Genomic DNA, 21,594 nt, shown 5'->3' with positions numbered 1-21,594 from the left:
TAGTCTAGTCTTTGCTATTATTTTCGTTGTTTTTTTTTTTTTTTTTAATTAAAAATGCTTTTTTTCACATAAACGATATATTTAGGAAAAATATTCTTAATGAATGTTAGCTTCTATTCACTAAACCTTTTAAAATAAAAATTATATATTTAGATATTATGATCACCATAAAATTCCATTTAAAGATAATTTTACATGCTATTAAATTATTTTTGCTCCTCAGTTGCCGATTGATGAGAAGGTTTTTGATTTGTTTTATCATCAAACTACTTAGATATGAAATAAATGATAAATAAAATTTTTTAAAGATATGTTAATCAGATATTTAATTTTGGTATTGTTCGCATTATGCAAAAGTTTAAAACGGTTGCTGTTGAAGAATTTTATTAAGTACTTAAAGGAAACTTTTTCAGAGAAAGCATTTCAAGTTTATGTAAAATTTGGAAACACAAAAGATAGCACATTCAGCTAAATAATTAAATTTGTTATTAACCAAGAAATTCTTTATAAAACAACTTTCCAAGTCAAGTTCTTTTTCTTTTTTAACCATGAAATGAATAATTATTACAGAAGATGCAACATATTTTAATTTGTGTATAAAGGTTTACATAAGTTCAGAAAAGCAGATTGCAGCTACAGGAGTTTAAGAGAAATAACTAATGTAAATATATAATTGGTTTGTGAACTTGTTATGGATTTTCACTGTATAATAATACAATTTCATACTCATTCTTTTAAACAGTACCAACCAGTTGTTTTAACACAAACTACAAAATTAGATTAAGTGATATTGTTTGTCAACATTATGTGATACACCCTGTACTTCATGAAAACATTAACATTAAAGAAAACATTAGACTAATAAATTATGCTTTTATTATACAATTTCAATACACAGCAATTTTGCCAAAACATTAATTTTTGAGCATTTTATTATAGCAATATTTTTGTTCCAAATTCCTACTAATTACAATACTGGCAGTATCCATCATTGGTATGTTGAGATTAAAAGTGTTTCCCCTCATAAGCAAAACACTTATATGGTCCCTCTCATTCTATTGTATTAAAACATGCACATAAGAAAACGGCAGTTATCCTTCAGCCTTTACAGCAGTTGTTTCAGTACTTGCAAGATCTACAACCTCTCCACCAGCTAATTCACCAGGCAACACACATTTCCAAAGTCCATAAGTTTTACCAACAATGGTTTGCCAAAGGCGCAGGGTGCCATCTTCACTGCCACTGGCATACAGTTCTCCATCAGGAGAAAATTGCACACAATGAACTGGCCCAAAGTGGCCTTTAAAGGATTCTAAAATAAAATTATGCAAAAGAATGAATCATTTAAATTATATTAAACAAATACTATATTTATAACAAACTGCAAGAATATATATTTCTCGCTAGATGTACCATTTTAGAAAATCGCATCAGAGGAAATAATATTAAATCTAAGTAATAGAAGTTTTTTTTTTAACTATAATTATTTAGTGACTTAAAATTTTCATTAGTAACAGTAAACAAATAACAACAGTAAACAAATTAAATCTTCATACACTATAATTTAAGGTCATAACTCGGAGAAATTTCATAAACAAACACTTTTCCTTTTCTTCTTCCACGATGCATTCCTGAACAATTTGCACAAGGTTTACTGCTGCACACATGTCATACATGTTTCAAAAATAAAGCAGTCATGAAAATTGTGAGTAACAGTTATGACTAAGGGTTTCAAGTTATAAGAAATATGTAAAATCCAGTTTTTGGAACTATTGTACCCGAATCTCAATAAAATATTCTTATTCATTAAAGTAACACTCAAGATTTATTTTAGAGAAAAAAATAATATTTTTAAATTTATAAAAAATATATATATATAAGTACAGTTATTTATATCAAAAATTTAATGAGAAAAATTGGAAAGTGTCCCTTTCTTCTCGTATATCCCTGAGTTGGAGGAACATTTTAGACTGGGGCATTTCAGTCAGACCCTGTGAAAAGGCTGTGGCAGAATTTAGACTTATGGTGGGTCATGACTGTCTTAGGCACCACCTCCACTGCATTGGTATTTTTAAGAGTCCGAATTGCCCACTCTGTAGGAAATTTGAAGTAATGGATGTGATGGGATGCACTTGATGGGATGTTCGGCTGTACAAGGAGACTCCGAGATGAAAAGATACTGGAGTGCTAGGCATCTGCTAATGAGTCGTTGACTTTTTTCTCTTATCTATTTCATTTGCATACATTCTTCTTGTTAAGAGTTTGTCAATTTCTGCCATTGGAAATAAATAAAAATTTATATGATACCTCTGTCATATCAGGAATTATAATTTTTTTCCTCTTTTATTTTAATCCTCTTGGCATATAATAAAAAAAAAAACAATCTTATATTAAAATAACTTAGTTTTAGAAATAATAAATCAATACAGCATCTCTCTCAATGAACAACTGTAGGGGATATGACAAGCCTGAATATTCTCAATCTTGTGGCTCGGCTTTCAGATAGGCACTCTATTCACTTTCAATGTGTCCCCTCTCATGTTGGCCTCATCCAGGGTTTGCGATTTTTTTGATTTAAATCGGATTTTTTTGATTTAAATCAGATTTTTTTGATTTTATTCAAATACACTGTATGAACTTTAATTTATGATTAAAAAAATTATAAATGTTTAATCAAATTAACTTAATATTAAAACTATATTGTAACAATATTTTAGAAGCTCTTACTAAAATAATTTTTCATTATAATACATGGCTTTGAATGCATAGCAACCATTTTGAAACAAATGCATGATTAAAATTTAAAGAGTAGATGAAATAGAGAATTTAAAGAATACTTCAGCGGTCTGTTTGGGTTTTTCTGAGAGGTACCTATTTTGTGAAAATTAAAAATTATATTAAAAAATCAACACAAATATAGTAAAAATATGGATTTATTGTTTCTTACGAGACACAAGAATTAAAATTTTAAGAAAAAGTATTTTGTGTGATTATTCTATCATTTTTCCTAAAGTTGAATGTGTAAAGGTACCGGCTTGGACAGACCCCTGTGCTTTAACTATTAAAACAAAGTTTCAGTTAGCAAACCATAACTTTAATTTAAAATTGTGATTTCTTTTTTTTTCCCTTGATTCTTAAAATGACAAAATAAATGTAGCAGACTGTGTTTATAAATGTAGTCATTCATCAAAAAATAAATAAATATTTAATATATATATTTTTATATTAAAATATTTATTTTTAATTCTATATCAAAATAGATAAGTTAAGCTAAAAAAAAATTAGAAAATCTATGTAATCATTGGAATTTTTTTTCACAAAATTTCTTTAGAGAAAAATCAGATAACGTCAAAGATACTGTAAACATATTATGAGAAAAAAATACCAGTTAATAACCCTACTGCATCAAATAGACTTCGAAAGATTTTGAAAGGGAAGAATGACACTTTATTAGGAAGAAAAAAAAACATCTGAATTCATCAGCCCTTTTTTTTCTGCTTTTGGAATATTAGGGTAATTTCTTTTAATATAACCTCAAGCTTCAGAAATATACTTTTTCCACCAATAAAATATGATGTAGATTTTAATTCACGCTTTTTCATTCAAAAGGTAGAATTTTAATTAACATTATTTGTATTATTTTTTGAAAAAAAATTCACTTTATTAATTACTTTCTACAGTTATGCAAGTCTATATTAAGACAGCATTAAATGTTTACTTTAATCTGTACTTTCAATCTCAAGAATCAAAAGATTTTTAAAAATGTAATTTCAAATGTGTTGGAATTTAACACACACCGAGAAAGTAATTTCGTTAACTAAAATTAATTAATGCAGCAATTTATTTAAATTAAATTTTAATACTAAGAAAAGAAAATAATAAAAGTATCAAAAATTTAAAACACTGTTTTTTAACTTTTAAAATCAATATATATAGATAAAAAAAATTAGTTGATTTAAATCAATGATTTTTTTAAAAAAAATCATTTGATTTAAATCATGATTTAAATCAAGCTGATTTAAATCAACAAACCCTGGCATCATCTGTAATAACATTGCTAATAGCCTGGTCAAGAATGCCTTTGTTGACATCCTGCATGTCAATCCCAGCCAACTTTAACAGAAATCTTCTCAATCAAAAGGATGTAACTAAATGCCCTTTGAAAAAGACTTTGATGGAGTCATAAATGCAATATTTTGAGAAAGATGTCTCTCTCACACTTTTTGGGTGGTCACATTAAATCCCTTAACTTTCAACAGAAGGGGGGACTTTTTCCAGAGTGTCATTGATGCAAAGCTGATCCGGCTTTCCCCAATCATATTTTCAAATGTTTAGGTTTTACTGTTCCTGAGATTTTAAGGGATCCATATCGGTTTTTAAACTTATTAGAGATTTTTGGCTTTAGAGGTACATCATCTGGGATTGGAAAGGACAGAACTAATAAAACTAAAAATCACGTTTATTATCCTTCCTTATTTAAAAATTCATAGGGAAAAAAAATCTAAAATAACTTGGCCATAACAACTGGAAAAATATGCAAGTAGTACTTAACAATACACATTAATTTTTTTATAAAAAAAAAACTAAATATCCTATTGTAATTCCTGGAGTAGTTAAGTCTTAAGTATTTTCTTAATAACAATCTATGTAATTATAATAAAAAAATGTCAGAAATTTCTGGAATTCATAAATAAATTTGAATAGTTTATAAAAAAAATTTCTTTTGAAAATGAGATATTGATATAGCAATGTATATTAGAAAAAAGAAAGTTAAAAAAATTCTGAGAGCTATATCTTTGTAAGAACAAAATTGGGATTTTCCTGAAATAACACGAAAACATCAAATATAGTTTCAGAAATGTCAGTTAGAGTATTTCAAAAATATGCCTGGTCGTGATTTTCAATACACGAATTTTAATATTTTAAGCACAATCCAGAAAAAATAAATAACTAATCTAAGCATGGAAGGAAACTTCATATATGCTTATTTAAAGAAAACATTCAAACCCAATCTGAAATTCATAAATCACATGCCTGCATATTTACAAAGACTTCAAAAAATTTATACAAATATGCATTAAATAAAAATAAAGTTTTAAGTTTCGTTGCACCATTTTAGATAGAGATTTTTATAATACAAAGTATTAAGAATTCATTTTTTTCAAATTATATATGGATATTTTTTTTTTAGATATGGATATTTTTCATAAAACTGCATTATAAATATTGAATAAATTTAAAAAACAACCAAAATAAATATTTACGTACTTAGATAATAAATCAATTTTTTTAATAGTATTTAAAACTACAAGCATTCTATAATTTTCATAAGAAATCAAGTAAAAAGTAACATTTTAATTAATTTGTTAGGTTACAAAATTAAAAGCAAATATTTGTTGCAAAAAATGTTAAATTTTTTTTTTAAATAATTCATTTAATATTTAAAAAACAAAATTAAAGTTTCTCTTTTTGCTATTTCCTTTTAAAACTTTTAGACCTGATTAATTTGTCATAACATTGGAAATTACGAAGAAAAAAAACTTAACTGTTTTGTTTATTTTTCGTATTATATATATCGGACAGCAAAATAATATTTACCCATTTCTGCTCCATTTTCATAATCAAATTTATACATCTTAAAATCATCACCCCCGCACACAAAAACTGATTGATCAGGATGTAATGATGCACTGTTCACTTGAGTTGGCACACTGTACTCTTTCAGTTTTTCAAAACTAGGAATGAGACAAATGTAAAAAACATATATAAAAAATTGCATGCGCTAAAGATGTAACTTTTTATTTCATATGAAATTACTTATTAAGGTCCCAAACAGACTTACTTGTTTAGATCCCAAAAGCTAACAGAGTGGCCATGAGTAATTACTAATATTTCTCCAGAGTTAGATATTTCTAAACTGCTTGGTTGAGTTTCTAGATCTAACTTCTTTATTTCTTCTAGAGATGTCACATCCCAGAATCTTAAAACAAAGGGAGTAAAACAATGGTAAGTACAAAATAAAATTGAAACAATTATGTCATTATAAATAAATCTATCAAAATGTAGGCCAAATTAATTTACTAAGCAATGTGAGAGAGAGGGAGAGTGAAGGCAACCCGAAAAAACCCAAGTCGGTAGTTTTATAATTCCTTTATATTATTAACCAATGAGCTATAGATATTAAGTTTATAATAATATAAAACACAAACTATAGATATTGAAAAATTTATACTTCCATTACTTCAATATATTGTGCTTTAAATTATTTCATTAAGTCTATTAACACAAATTAATAGAAATCGAAAATAATCAACTTTCATGTTAAAAATTTACTTTGAAACTGATGTCTTTCAATTGAATTAAAATAAATCATTTATTTCTGTGCTTAAACATTTAGTAGTTTCTCATAATTCTGAAACAGAATAGGTAATTCCTATAAAGGTCATTGGACTCTATTACTCTCATTAAAAGTATCAATGTAAATGACATTGATGATATGCATTAATAATTATGGTTATTAATAGCTTAATTATTAATAAATTTATGGTACTTAAGTAGCAAGGCTTACTCCATGTTTATAAAGAATTTTAAAAAAATGATGAAATTCGCAATTAAGTTTTTAAAAAAATCCAAAATCTTGAAGAAGAAAAAAACTAAAAAACCAGTGAGTTGAGTTTTTCAGAAAAAAACTGGGGTTTTTTGCAACCCAGCAGTTACATAAAATCTATAATAATTAATTACTATTTGGAATATTATGCAATAATTTGTGTTAAACAGTAAAGTAAAAAATTTATTTAGATAGTATAAATAATTCCTGTTATTTATAAAAAGAAAAATAAATTTTTTATGCATTTTGTTCAACAGATGTAACAGAAAAAGGTGAAGTATATAATAATTTGAATTATAATTTCTTTCAAAGAATTTCTCTAAAAAACAGGAATTTCTCCTTAGTAATGAAACTAAAAAAGATTCTATGATTTCATTGCAACCTAAGGTATAAGAATACTCTTGTAACACATAACCATAATCCACACATTAAAAATACATATTTCTTTATAATATTAATATTGTTTCGAATATAGTTCATCTAGTAAGCTGTTGTAACATCACTTGCTCAAATCTAGCATTGTACTTTCACACACATATATATATATATATAGATATAAATTTACAATCAAGAGAGTTAAAAGAAGAGTATAAAACCAGGGAAATTTGTACTGTTCAGGAGTTTGAAAGGTCAGGACATTTGAAAACTTTAGAACAATAGGTATCTTATTAAAACCAATAGATATCAAAGTTACAGGACCCGATATAAATATTAAAAGAAATGGTTTGATTTTATGACTAATCCATATGAGATTTGGATCATTATTTAGGAGTTATTCTAAGCATTTCCAAACTATTTTTAAAATCCTGATGATACAATACACTAATTTTTAATTGCCTCTTCAAGCAATCTCTTTCTGACATATAACCATTCAAATATTACAGACTGCTTTTTCGGCAGATATTCCTACATATTTGTACACGTTTATACAATTTTCATATTTTATTATAATAATAACACAACAAGTCAGTTTTTGAAGATGAACCTTGTAATTTAAAATTGATCTAGCTCATTTTCCTTCCTAGTCATGAATCGGAAAAAAAATCATTCAGTTGTCTAAGATAAGTCTTACTTTTTGAAGTTCAACTTAATGAATTTATTAAAATACAACACATTTATAAACATTGTTCTCACTTTCAATAAAACAATGGATTAAAAATTTTTTAACAATCTAACAGTTACAGTTAAAATTAAATGAAGCAAAAGTACCTGACAGTTCTGTCATCAGCAGCACTAACAACTCTCTTATCATCATTAAAAAACAAGGCTTTTTTTACAGCAGAAGTATGGCCAACAAGACAATCACCACCTTAAAAAAAAATTAAACTCTTAAGTAAACTCGATTAAAATACTCATGAAATATACAAATACTGTTTTGATCTGGTTATCAAACAGAAATCTTTCACTACACATTTTTGAACAGTTTTAAAGCAGGTACTCTTATGGAAATAAATAAAAATTGATTCAAGTTATTCTGTGTTACAAAAAGTTAAAAAAAAAAAAAAAAATTCATTGCAACACAATTAAAAAATATGTGTAGTTTAATTATTACTATATTTTCATCCTACACAATACATTGCTCTAAGAATTTTCTTTTTTGTCATTAGAAGAAATACGTGGTTTGTGAAAATTGTAATTGATACCTTAAAAGAATGAAATTCTTTATTCCAAGAAGCAATTACAAAGAAAAATAATAATCAAAACTTAAAACAACTTTAAGCTACAAATATACGATAGAAGTGGATTTACTGTTTGAGAAACATGCATAGCAAGACTCTCTTACAATATTACTAATTCTAATATATTTCTAATATTAATACTCTCAGAATTAATAAAAATGTGCACTTTAAATTTACTTATTTTATTTTTAAATTAGAAATTTCATTAATGAACAGTTTTTTTAGCACTTAGAACACATTTTAAGTATATCTGGCTAGTTTCAGGTTTGAGAAAATTAAGAATTTAAAAGTATATACTGGTGTATAGGGTCACAGTTCACACCCCAAAATTTTATGAAAATGTGTTGAATGTTTATATTGACTTAAACCCCAGTCAGACATTCATTGATCATAAAATATTGATGCATTAAAACACAATGAGTAATGATGATTGATGCATTATAAACAATGAGATATCAATTACATTCTATCACAGACTTACCGACAGCTGTCAATTTATACTCCTGACATACCAGAAATTTGCTAACTCATAATCAAAAATAAGGAGTCAAGTTATATAAAAAGTTATGCATTACTTTCAAAAAAAAAATATTAAATAAAAAATTATAAATTTTAATTAATTATAAAAATTACGCATGTATAAGTCAAGGAAAATAAATAGTATAAACGGAATTCATAAAATTACTATTCTCAGTCTTGACTAAGTTAAAAATGCGAGCTTTCTTGTCATTTGATGAAGTAAGCAATTTTGATTCATCAGAATTGAAGTGAACACTTTTCACAATATGAGGATGGGGGAAGGTATGTAGCTCTTCTCCACTAACAGCATCCCAAAGCTAAAATAAAAATATTTATCAAATTCAACTTTACTAAAACAATATTTTCAAATAAGTTGAAGTAAATTTAAATATCTTGAATCAAAATCAAACGAACAATGAACTCAATTTAATAAGTATTGCCAGGGTTGGCAAGATTTTGCCGCAGGTGGAAAAAACCATGGTAAATACCGGTAAAAACCGTCCTGGCAAAAACAGGTTTTTGCCAAGCAAATTGGCAAAAACCTATATTCTCCAAGATGAGAGGACGAAAACACATTTTTTGTACAAAATTATTCCTAAAATTGAAATATATACTATGAATATAAATAATTACAGAAAAATTAACAAAATTATTATTAAATCATAATTAAATGATAATGTAATAATATATCATTTTAGTAGTTTAAAGCATTATTGATAGGAAAATTCGTGATTATTCTCTTTTTTCCAGTGAAATGAACTTATTTTAAATTAATATTACTATAATTTAAAGCATAAAATATCTATCAACATGTGCAGTTAATTATTGTACAAATAATAATTTTTTATAATAAATAATAATATTATACAAATAATAATAATTATTTATTTGTAAAAAAACATTTATTTTAGGATTCAAAAATGAAAAGAGATCAAAAACTTTCAATCTTTTAAAAATTATTACCCTTATATTAATTATTAATACGTTAAAAATAATTTTTTCATGTAATGTATCAAAACTATTATTCCTTATGATTGATTTAAATTTGTTTCAAGTATTTTGTAATAATATTTAATCAGCAATTTAGATAATTTGGTTTTTACCAGGTTTTTGCCACTGTCCTGGCAAAAACCCCTTTTTGCCGACAAAAGCTCCAACCCTGAGTATTGCATATATGTAACATAAATTTAAAGGAACTAATTCAATTCAAAACAATTGTTGCATAAACAATCTTTAAACGACTGCATATCTTTTCAGGTTTACAAAATTTGTAAACCTGATATTTGTTTGTAATACAAATTAAAACTGAACAAGAGTTAAAAAATGCTAATAAATTCTAAAACTAAACACAATAAAACATAAAAGCAACCTAAATGATTATATAAATACATATGCAGCTATTACATTTTTAAAAAATCATACCGACTGAGATAAAAGAAAAAACGAGTCAAGAAAATTTTCTAAAGAGTCTTAAAAATATCTTAAAATGTAATATATATTACAGGGTTATCATAAAAAAAGAAAAAAATTTGGAAGATGTATCAACCTTAGCTTCAAAATCTGCAGACCCAGAAGCAGCTTTAGATGCATCTTTATTCAAAGCCACACCCCAAACTGCACCTTTGTGACCAACAAATGTTCCAATCCAATCTCCAGTATCTCCTTGCCTTAACATAGGTTTCCCATCTATAAAATAAATTCAGCTATAACTTAAATAGTTTGCATAAAATGAACATTAAATGCTCTTCATACCAAAGAATTAATTTAACTATTATAATTAATCATTAGTGATTTCTTTGATTGCTGAATTGCATGTACGTCATTGGCTAAGGAAAAGGCAGTAGGTCTATGATCTCATCAATAATTAGAAATCAATATAAGTGCTTAATATTTAAAACAAGTAAAGACAAGAAACTGCGAAATGTTTCAAAATTAATTCTATCATTCATAATGGTTAACTTTGTTTTTACACATAATTACATCAATACAGATAATTTTTATTGATGCTAAATTTTATTCATCCTTTTGGTTTTTACGATGACAACAGATGAAATTTTCAAACTTAGAAAATGGCATTGACTAAACTTAAATTTTTTTGCAAAAAAATGTGTACCTTTGATAAGATTTCAAAGTCAATGGCAGTAATTCTTAAGAACGACTAACCTCCATTAATGGCAAGTTTACTGTAGAACAGAGAATGATCGCTGCCAAGAGATTTCATTTTATCTATAATTGCATTACACTTATCTATTAGCTGGAGAGCAGCAAAGCTTTTTAAAAATTGCTAGGTCCTAATCAAACTTTGACCTCGGAAAGCTTTCATTTTTATGGCAAAACACAGAAAAAATATTACAATGGAAAAAAAATCTATTTTCACAGCAGGTATATTGTTAATTTCTTATATAATTAATTGCTAGGACAAAAATCTTCCTAAACACTTTAAAAACTTTATAATTTTGGGCGTTAGGATAACATGTATGCTGTTTAATCAAACCGAATAAAAATGTATGAAGTTGTTCTAAGAAAAACGATCAAAAGTTTGCAAAATTTTATTCAATGCATTTAACTACAATCAAACGGTCAATCGGTGGATTTCAATTTGTACATAATCCATCATATTGCACAGGATTGCAAAATCTGAATGAATCTGTATAATAATCGATCTGTATAAACTTTGATTACGCTTTAGGAATGCTAAGAAAATCTGCCATGAAATTTATTTCATTTTTGCATATTTAAGAATAATGCTTACACAAATACATATACGATGCCAAAAAAATTTTCAACCAGATACTGAAAAAAATATGTGAGTGAAATAAAAAACATCTTACCTTTACAAGCTGATATTAAAAAATAACCAGAAGGAGTAATAGAACTGAAGGCTAAATCAACTACTGGTCGTGTGTGGCCACTGCACGTAAGTGCAGTTTGACGTAAACCAGACATTTTAAAGAATAGATTTAAGAGTATTTTTTTTTGCAGTGATATTAAGAGTAGAAATTTAAATATCCAGTATGAGGTAAATTTTGCATCGGCTGCTTTCGTCGTATTAGAAAGTAAACAAAAATTATTTCGCACGAGAATGAGAGTTACGGTTGTAGGTAAAAGCTGGTTACTCTTAATTTTAAAGAGATTGATTTAACTTAAAACTAATGATTTAAATCTGATTGAAAGTAAGTTTTAAATAATGACTTTCAATAATTGAAATGTTATTGAAAATGCTGTATTTTTAAATATATAAATTTTGAGTTAATGTTTTAATTGCAGGCTGCAACTGTAACTTGTAGTCAGGTTGTTTGTTTTGATTTTCGAATTCGACACTTTCGGCTTGTTTTCGGGAAAAGAAACTTAAATTTAAAGGTATAAAATTTATTAGATTGTTTGTACTTTTTATATTTTCTATTGGAATGATTAGTGTTATATAAAAGTAAATTCTAGTAATTTAAAATTTTTTTCCATATAGTTGAGATTTAATTTTTTTTTCTTCTTATTACTGGGCAATATTCTATTGATCATATTATTTTGATTAATGTAGAGGTTTCTGTTCATTTTTTTCCTGTATTGCTTAGAATTTATGAAAAATCTTCTATTTTTCATAGGTATGGAGGAGTGTAAAGAATTTCAGCTTCCATCTAAAGGTGTATTTACTATGGCTGATATGAAAAAGTGGGAACAATCCGAGGTAAAGCAATTAGCTTAGTTAATATCTAAACGAGAAAGTTTTTAAAAAATATGGTAACAGATTACAACGGGGATATTTCCGTATCGTGATCTGTTGCGCCAACTACAATCGCCAAAGTGCCAAAGAGAAAAAAAAAATAACATGTAGAGTTATATCTTTCGAGCTGGTCCTTTTCTGTGATTTTTGTTTTAGTTTCTTACGGACCGCAAGAAACCAATCGGAAGCCTTTTCCATTGAGAGCATTTGTATAAAAAGAAAAATTTGGCCGTAATGAATTCGGTTTTTATATGTCAATTAAAGTTTACATACTGTATTCTTTATCGTAGGATTTGTCTTTTCTAAGAATATTAAATTAAAGTAAGCTTTTTACTTTTTCTGTAGAAAAATTAATTTTTTCTCTCTATAAACTACCTATTTTAATTTTTAAAATTATTTCCTGAACTACAATTGTTTTGAACGTCTTTTTAGCTATAGAAAATGTTGGGGATATTTCCATATCGTGATCTGTTGCGCCAACTAAAATTGCCATGGTGCCAAATAGATTTTAAACTTGCAAATTAAAACAAACAAACATGTAGATGTTTGCTTGGGGAGGGTTATAAATTACGAGTTGGTCCCTCTCTGTGATATTTTTTTTTTAGTTTCTTGCAGGTTACTGCCCGGAAATTACCAAGACTTGGCAATTATTCTGCCACAAATCAGGATACAGAATTCTCCCCAAAATTTTCTTTAAAAAAAAAAAATTCAAACAATAAAAGTTTTTGAATCTTTTTTGGGCACTGTGAATTCTCATTTTCAAGCTTTATTTTCCACCCTATGAAATCGAACAATCAATTCTCAAATTTTTGCTGATCATAGATACCAACCAAATATTGCAATTTTTTTCGCTAAGAGCAAAAGAAAATGTTATTTCTCTTGTTAATTTCATTGTTGGTGTAGTGCCATAGTCTTCATCACTGGCAAGCCAATTGCCTTCTTGCACTCTTCAATTTATATATCAGTACCATAATTCTTGAAGTTGACTTGGGGATCATTCACTGAATACATATTTTCATGTGCATCCAGAGAAATCAACCATCAAAACTTCATCCCCTCAAAAAATCCATCTCCTTTTCATTTAATTAAGATAAGAAATAATTGAGATTTTTTAATTGTAGAATTTTTTTTTTACCTGAGTGCAATAGAGTGTCCACTTATTGAATAAATTTTTTTAAACCTTTATTGTACTATTTTACTTTGTTTTTTGCTTTTTATTATTTTGTTACTCTTAAAATTTTCAGTGCTCTTAAGTTGTTTTATGAAAAAACTCAAATGTTTAGAGGCAAGATATTTAAAAGTATGAATGAGGGATTTTCACTGCTTCAAATATAACAAAAAATCTTATCATATTCAGATTTCTCATTCCAAAAAACTTTTATTCATCTCTTAATGATTTAAAAATTCAATTATCTGAGATATGTTAAATATTATGACTGTCAAGACCATTTAACAATTTACTTCTGGCAAAATTGTTTAGCTTCAATACTCATTGTATTTACATTTCAAAATTATTGAAAATTTTTTTCAATCATTTTATTAAAAAACACTGAACCAAGTAGCAAGTTTAAATGCAAATTTTAAAGGGGCTATTCGCTAATTTACATTAAACATATATGAATTTTTTATTCTTAGTTGCTTAATTGTTTACATATCTTTTTATAAATTTAGTATGATCACTATTATGAATCTCTTTAATGTTTTGTTGAATAAGCTTTTATATATAACTTGTATTTGATTTTAAAAAATACACTTCATAACCTTTTTAATTACTAGTTAAACTAATTATAATTTTGAATTAAAATTAATTTTTAATATATTTATTGTAATTATTAGTTTAAAAAGTAGAAAGTGCCACTCAATATTGCTTATATTTAAAATTGTGCATGAATTGTTATTATGGTGGCTAATATAATCCTGAAAAGAGTTCTTTGTCAAAAACTACGGAGTGGCTACTAAATAATGTAACTTTCCAAGAAATGGGAATTAATTTTAATTGTTCGTAAAACAATTCCTGTGAAGGCACATTATATAAGTGCAGATGATTTTTGTTTAAAGCAAAATATTTATAATCAGTTTTTAAAAGTAATCTAAAAGGTTGATGGAAATAAGCTTCATAGAACAGTTTGAATTTTTAACAGATAAAGAAACTTTTTTATCATTATTGATTACTGAAGTGATGGCATGAAGCACTTATTGAAGCCATGGCATGTTGCCTATATCGCATCAGTTGAAATTAGTAATTTACATGAAGCAATTTTCTTACCAATATACCAAAATTATTTTTAATTTTTTATTAAAAATTGCATTTCATAACGGATTTATTATTGTTTAGGCTTATCATGACACTTTGGGCTTTATTTTGGCAATGAGTGAAGCTGTTAAAGGAAAAAAGATATCTGATGTTCCGAAAAGTTCTGAGGTAAGTATTTAGATTGTAAAAACGTGTGCCGAGCTCTATGCTTTAGCTTTGTATTTCCATTAATGAAGCCTATGTTTGTGGCTAAATTGATAGCAGGAAGTTGAATTATCATCTGCTTGTTTCTCTTGTTAAAATAATTATTCTTTATTTATATTCAGTGTTATGGAGAACAATTAAATTCAATAAAGATTTATCGTTATATAAAAGAAAATGAAAAAAAAAAAATAGATCATTAGCTCAAACTGTCCAAAAAAGACCAGACCTTGTAGAACAGAATCTAGTGTTATGAAGATAAAATTGTAAGACCAAATTTGATTCAGACATAACAGCACAGTATATCATACCCACAAACAAAATATTGCCTCATATTGATAAAATTTTGTATGAACAACATACTAACTTGTACTTATTGTAACACTTTGCATATAGATGATTATTTAGGAATTAGACTGCAAATGAATCATTCGTCAGTTATAGATAATCTAAGAGTGTACTGTACTTCAATAAAAGTTTTAAGTTATTGTAATTTATATTAGTATTAAATCCACCCAAAATTTTTTTGTCTTATTAAGATCTTGCACGGACAAAATACTAGTAAGTGAACTGTAGTGACTGCACTCGTGTGAGTCAAAAAAAGCTTTTTAAACTTAACATGAATAGCTTGAAGAAGATCATCTTCTCACTGTTTACTGCACCCTCAGGAGATACCTCTACATTATTGGTATTGCACCTGATCCTCTTTGTCGTGGTTGTCATGTTGAAGAGGAGACTTACGACATATCCTTTGTAAGTGTGATTTCTATTCTGCTCAAAGATTTGAGCATCTGAGACGACATTGTGTTAAGACCTGGGAACTACAGGATATTCCTGTCTGGAGTTTGCTGAATTTTGAATTGAGTCCTGTTTTATACTTTTAACTGCAACTTGTTTACATTTTACTATGGTATAGCCCATTTTTAAGTTTTTAACATTCTTATTGCATAAGTATAATTTTATTTTATTAATTTACCTAATAAACTTGTTCATGTTAATGTTATTTTGTAATTTTTGCTTTTTCTACTTAATTAAATATTTTTTTAAAAAATTTTATGTACTGTTAATTGTAAAAAAATTAAAACAGTTCTGACCATTTTTGGACAGTTGAAATCACATTTTGTTGGCTAATATCATATTTATCCAGTGTCCTGTTCAAAATCAGTTTTGGATAGTTAAAGTTAGACCTTTGTCTTTAAACAATCAAGAATTTATTTTTGCTAAAAGTTATAAATTTTTAAAATTTTTAATTCTTTGTAGGCTGTTTCTAAAATGTGCAATTTGTTAGAAAAAGTCGATACATTCATTGATGAAATACCTCCTGTAGAGCAACCTCAAAGATTTGGAAACAAAGCCTTTCGGGATTTTTATGCAAAGATAAAAGTGGTAAAATATTATTCCAATTTTATATTTTAAATTTTCCTCCTTCTTAAAATAACAATTTTTTTAACAAAAATTTCCCCAGGAAGCTGAACCTTTATTAAAAGATGTTTTACCTGAATCACTACATCCTAGTATAGTGGAGCTGTCTGTGTATCTTAGTGAAAGTGTCGGTAACTCCACCAGAATCGATTATGGAACCGGTAATTTAAACTAAGTCTTGCATTTCTTCTTTTATTAAAATATAAAATAATTTGATTTCTTATTTTTCTCAGTAAAATTTATTGACATTTTTTTTGTTTAATAAATTTGTTTATCTTTGTTCATATTTTCATTTTATTGATTGAATTTGGGTGTATGCTGCACAACTCAAAATTATATATTTTAGACAGAACACAAAATTGTTTGAATCGAAAAATTCGAAATGACACTTAGGAACTGAAATTTCATCTGAAATATTTGAAAACAAATTTACTTAATTCTCATTTGTGAAAGTTTTTTTCTTCTCCTAAAACACTATTTTCCTTTTAAGGAAAAGTTTGAACCAATTTTTAAAATACCTATTTTTAGCTGGCATTTAGGATTAGTAACAAAGTTTTATGTGTAATTATAATTTTTATGTTAATGTGCATTGAAAATTTAATCTGTATTATTTTATTTATTATTGAACAATTTGCTTGAGTTTAAATCATTTACTACTTCAAATCTTTTATTTGATTTAAAATATCTTAAGCAGCATGCATTTATAAATTATTTTTATTCATTGATTAAAAAAAATAATAACCTGTCTACAAAATTAAACCACATTTTAACTACTTTATTTTCATTAGTTTTTTGGTCTTTAAAAATATTTTGAAATGATTAATGCTAATAATTAAAAATAGTTAATCATATAATAATGCTACCAATCTCACATTTATCAGCATCCTTCATTACAATTTACTGAATAGACACTATTAAAGCTAAGTTTGATTATGCCTCACAAATTTTTTGATTGTTATTTCTTCTACTTCTCATGGCAATTTATTTTAGGTCATGAGTTGTCTTTTGCCATGTTTCTTTGCTGCCTTTTCAAACTTGGAGTGTTTAAAACAGATGAGGGTGATCAAGTAATTTTACATATTTTTGACAGGTTATTTAGTATTTTTTAATACTATTATTTCTATGTCCAGAATATATTTATTGTTTTATTAAATAATGGATTCATTTTTAGGTATTTAACTTTAGCAAGAAAATTGCAAGTAACATATAGAATGGAACCAGCTGGTAGTCATGGTGTATGGAGTCTGGATGATTATCAGTTTTTACCTTTTATTTGGGGCAGTTCTCAATTAATAGGTAAAAAATCTCTAGTTTAAACATATTTTCTTAAAACTATTTATGCTGATTTTCCTAATAACATGTGAACTTGTTATACTTGCCAGCTTCTAAAGTCTTGCAATAATGTTTAAATGTATATGTCATTTTTTTTTATACAAAAAAAAAAAAAAATCTTTAGAGCACAATAGTAAATAAAGATTGTGTTAATTATGAAGAAATGCTTGTACAGTTGATGTTTTTCTCTTATGTAATGTATAAAAAACAGCAAAATTATGGCTTATAAATTGATAAAGCTAAAATCAAGCATTGTCAATTTCAATTTTACAATATTCCTTACTAATGCTCCTCAACTAATTTGTTCTTGTTAAGCTATAATTGCTTAGATTCATTATCATCATCATAGTTGGCCAGACAGTTCAATATGAGCCAATGCCTTCCTCTGAAGATTTCTCCATAACGACTTCCGATTTATCTTTGTTCTCCAATTCTTTTCATTAATTGCAAGAAAATCAGACTCCACTGAGTCAGCCCATCTCAACCGCGGCCTTCCCTGCTTTCTTGTTCCAGTGGATCTAAACAGCAGTATCTTTTTTATTGTGTTGTCATCACTCATTCGAATCATGCGGGCCATCCAATTCATTCTATTTCATTATATGTATTTAATAATATCAGGTTGTTTATAAATCTTGTACAGTTCAAAGTTAAATCTCCTGCTCCAGTCATTGTTTTCATTTACACCAATAAGTATACTCCGCAAAATCTTTCTCTCAAATATTGCGATTCAATTTTCCTCCAGTTTTGTCATTGTCTAAGCTTCAGAAGCGTATGTCAAGACTGGCCAGACAAGAGCTTTGTTTTTCTAGAAAGAAACTTAGATTTAATAGATCTTCTCAGTCCATTGACAGTCCTATTTTCCGGATAGAGTTTTTTTTTTATTTCAGGAGTTGTTCAATAGTAATAATTGATCAATTGCTTAGATTAGCTTCTTATAATTTCTTTTGCTCATTAAACATTTGATATTTTAATTCTTATGCTCGATAAACTTATTAATTACACTATAGTCCAATTTACATGAGAACTCCACTCTACTAAAAGTCTGTTGTTATGGGAACAAGATTAATATAATTTCTTGTGGGGAAGAACAAGAGAAATAACAAACTCTCCAAACTTAAACCAATGAGAAATGGCCTAATACATATCCCTGTTTAAAGTGACTTATTTTCATTGTCTTTATAACCTTAGTAACCCCCGACACACGAATCTGGTACCTCGAATAGTTTTCTTGAGCGCTAAAGAGTACAACGCTTCATTGTATAACCATTTTTGAAGCACTTTTTTTTTACCTTAATCTAGTAGTGACATAATAGTTACCACTGTTTATCAATTTAAAAATACTATTCAACGCTTTTCATTTTTGAATCACTTTTTTTTAACCTTAAATCTAATTGTGACATATTGGTTACATCTATTTATAAGTTTAAAAAAATATTCATAATTAATACATAATGCTTTTGCTTTTAATATTTTTTTTTTTTTTTTTTTTAAATGTACAGAGGCTCTATTGAAATTATTACAAGCATGTTTGTAAAGATATTTAATAAGCTATAAGCCATGCCTAAAAAATTTTATGTTTGATGTTTTGATTGTTTATCTAGAACATTAATTTATTCTAGCTAATCTTAAAAACAGTTAGTTACCATTGGATATCTAATGTTTTTATGTACTCTGAAGCTTATTTTTAAAAATAACAATATCACTTTATTCATAACACTTGATTCATTGTATTATTATCTTATAAGCATTCTATCTTTCGTGGCTAATGTTGTAGGAATTTTTTTCATAACTCAGATTATTGAATAATTTAAAATGAAACTAGTTCTTAATTTAATCACATTTGTTTTTATATTTTTATGAGGCTTCTTTAATTATTGCATTGTTATCAGATTAATTTTTGATGAAAGCTAATTTTACCTAAAATTTTGCAAACAAATTAATTTCAAGTGCTTATGATGTATTAATAATTAATATAGAGAACACTTAATACAAAATATTTATTGTACTACTTTTTTAAGAAAAAAATTCTGAATAATCTGTTTTTTTCTTTCTTATTTTAGTACATTATCTTAATTCTAATTCTTTCTATTTTTCTAATGATATGATGTTTTATTTGTATAAATATGTTATTCAAAATAATTATTTTTTACTTTGAGCAGACTTAAAATTATATATACAGTGTTTTCATCATAGAAAAAAAAATGGGTGAGAATTTCTAACCCTTTCTCAAAAACAGGGTGAGATTTCAAAAAGTTAAGTGAGATTTCTGAAAACTAAAAAAACACAAAAACTCTTGGAAAAAAAATCATTTCTTTAATTATAATACATTTTTAACGTCTTTAATTTTTTAAAGCATTGAATATTTTTGGTGCATCATCATAGAAGATTTTGCCTTTACAAGATATTTGTCCATCTTACATAAGTGCATAAAAAATTTGAAGGTCTTACATGAAGAAACCTTACCTACGGTAAACACGTGGTTGCAGAGAAATGTATTCTGAAAGGGGTTTCGTGGTTGTGTTCTGTTGATAGAAAAGTTTCTGAACAATACTGGTAAGTAGGGAGGCTAGATAATGGGGCAGATGTTGAAAATAATGAAAGATCCAGGTAGAAAAGTGAAACAGATTTTATTGTAAATGGCGTAATTCGAAGCTTTTTCCAAAATGCGAGAAATTGGCGAATTTTGAAATTGATTTATAGAATGCGCGAATTTCTCGTGGTAATAATTTTTTAATGCGAGAAAAGATAAAATTTTCGAGATTCTCGCTTTCTCGCGCTGTAGTGAAAACACTGATATATATATATATAGAGAGAGAGAGAGAGTATTTTTATTTAAAAAACCGGGGGGAAAAGATATCTTTTCATCAGCCCACACGATTATATCCGCAAAACAGAGTGCTTTCTGATATTGTATCAATAAAGCCGAATCAAAATATATTAAGACAAAAGTGTGAGGAGCACTCAAAAATTTTTTTTACAAAAATTGCAACAAATAAAATAGAACACAAAAAGTAAAAATAAGTAAAGATAGCATGTAAAAACAGAAAATAAAATAAAATAAAAGAAAAAAACAGTATAAAAAAGGACTATAAAGCGAGTAATGAAATCAGATCTACTTACATGGACGGGAAAGTCTATTTTTTATACTGTTTTTTCTCTTTCTTTTCTGTTTTTACATGTTATTTTTACTTATTTTTACTTTTTGTGTTCTATTTTATTTGTTGTAATTTTTGTAAAAAAATTTTTTGAGTGCTCTTCACACTATTGTACTAATATATTATGCTTTGGCTTTATTGATACAATATCAGAAAGCACTCTGTTTTGCGGATATAATCGTGTGGGCTGATGAAAAGATTATATCTTTTTTTTCTTCTGGTTTTTTTAAATAAAATTTCATTTTTTTTTTTTAAACTGTTGTTTGTTATTTTTTTTACTTATTATTTCCCCCCCCCCCTTTTTTTTTCTCCATATGTCTCTAATTTTTCTTTGCTTTATCTTCATTTTGAACTTATCTAATGAGTTCTGTTTACTTGCAGCTTAAGCACTATAAATGAAACTTATTGTTTTTCTTAACTTTCTTCGTGTTTTCTTGTATATATATATATATATTTTATAAAATATTATGTAGTGAAACTTTTATTGCTAAAAAGTATATACTAATTATACATAAAAAAAAATGATTTTAGCAATAGATATATTTTTGTGTGATTCTTCTCTGATGGTTTGTAGGTCATAAACGTCTTGAGCCACGATCTTTAACAGATGAAGATATGGCTGTATCTTTTGCTAAAGATTATATGTTTATGGGATGTATAAAGTTTATTAATCAAGTAAGTTTTTTTGGTGCAGTGTAGTATATCTT

General features: G+C 26.7%; 2 protein-coding genes across 2 annotated transcripts in view; one reads left to right on the top strand and one right to left on the bottom strand.

The window, feature by feature from the left end:
- Positions 1 to 853: 853 nt before the first annotated feature.
- wmd (serine-threonine kinase receptor-associated protein wmd) lies at positions 854 to 12,041 on the bottom strand. Its single transcript, XM_016061607.5, has 7 exons — positions 11,637 to 12,041; positions 10,352 to 10,491; positions 8,972 to 9,122; positions 7,817 to 7,916; positions 5,843 to 5,980; positions 5,599 to 5,735; positions 854 to 1,312 (listed from the first exon to the last, which is right to left on the bottom strand). The coding sequence occupies exons 1-7, from the start codon at positions 11,749 to 11,751 to the stop codon at positions 1,092 to 1,094; spliced, it is 1,002 nt and encodes a 333-aa protein (XP_015917093.1). The 5' UTR covers positions 11,752 to 12,041; the 3' UTR covers positions 854 to 1,091.
- Positions 12,042 to 12,059: 18 nt separating this feature from the next.
- LOC107444524 (serine/threonine-protein phosphatase 2A activator) overlaps positions 12,060 to 21,594 on the top strand; it is a 13,226-nt gene continuing 3,691 nt past the window's right edge. The window contains exons 1-8 of the mRNA XM_043045240.3: positions 12,060 to 12,165; positions 12,405 to 12,487; positions 14,859 to 14,945; positions 16,239 to 16,364; positions 16,444 to 16,561; positions 17,391 to 17,490; positions 17,572 to 17,696; positions 21,462 to 21,562. Of these exons, the coding sequence (XP_042901174.2) occupies positions 12,407 to 12,487; positions 14,859 to 14,945; positions 16,239 to 16,364; positions 16,444 to 16,561; positions 17,391 to 17,490; positions 17,572 to 17,696; positions 21,462 to 21,562 (738 nt within the window). The 5' untranslated portion in view covers positions 12,060 to 12,165; positions 12,405 to 12,406. The remainder of the gene's footprint in view (positions 12,166 to 12,404; positions 12,488 to 14,858; positions 14,946 to 16,238; positions 16,365 to 16,443; positions 16,562 to 17,390; positions 17,491 to 17,571; positions 17,697 to 21,461; positions 21,563 to 21,594) is intronic.

Source organism: Parasteatoda tepidariorum, chromosome 8, assembly GCF_982258835.1.
Source record: "Parasteatoda tepidariorum strain Cologne lab strain chromosome 8, Ptep-v5.0, whole genome shotgun sequence".
NCBI classification, from domain to species: domain Eukaryota; kingdom Metazoa; phylum Arthropoda; class Arachnida; order Araneae; family Theridiidae; genus Parasteatoda; species Parasteatoda tepidariorum.
This window is presented reverse-complemented; position numbering and strand designations above follow the sequence as displayed.

Bases quoted from the DNA above. Each gene is read 5' to 3' on its own strand.
- wmd (XM_016061607.5), bottom strand. From the start codon at position 11,751: ATGTCTGGTTTACGTCAAACTGCACTTACGTGCAGTGGCCACACACGA. The intron at 5,981-7,816 runs GTACTTTTGCTT...CTTTGTTTTAAG, and splicing joins GCTGATGACAGAACTGTCAG to ATTCTGGGATGTGACATCTC. The intron at 1,313-5,598 runs GTAAATATTATT...ATTTTATTTTAG, and splicing joins TGAAAATGGAGCAGAAATGG to AATCCTTTAAAGGCCACTTT.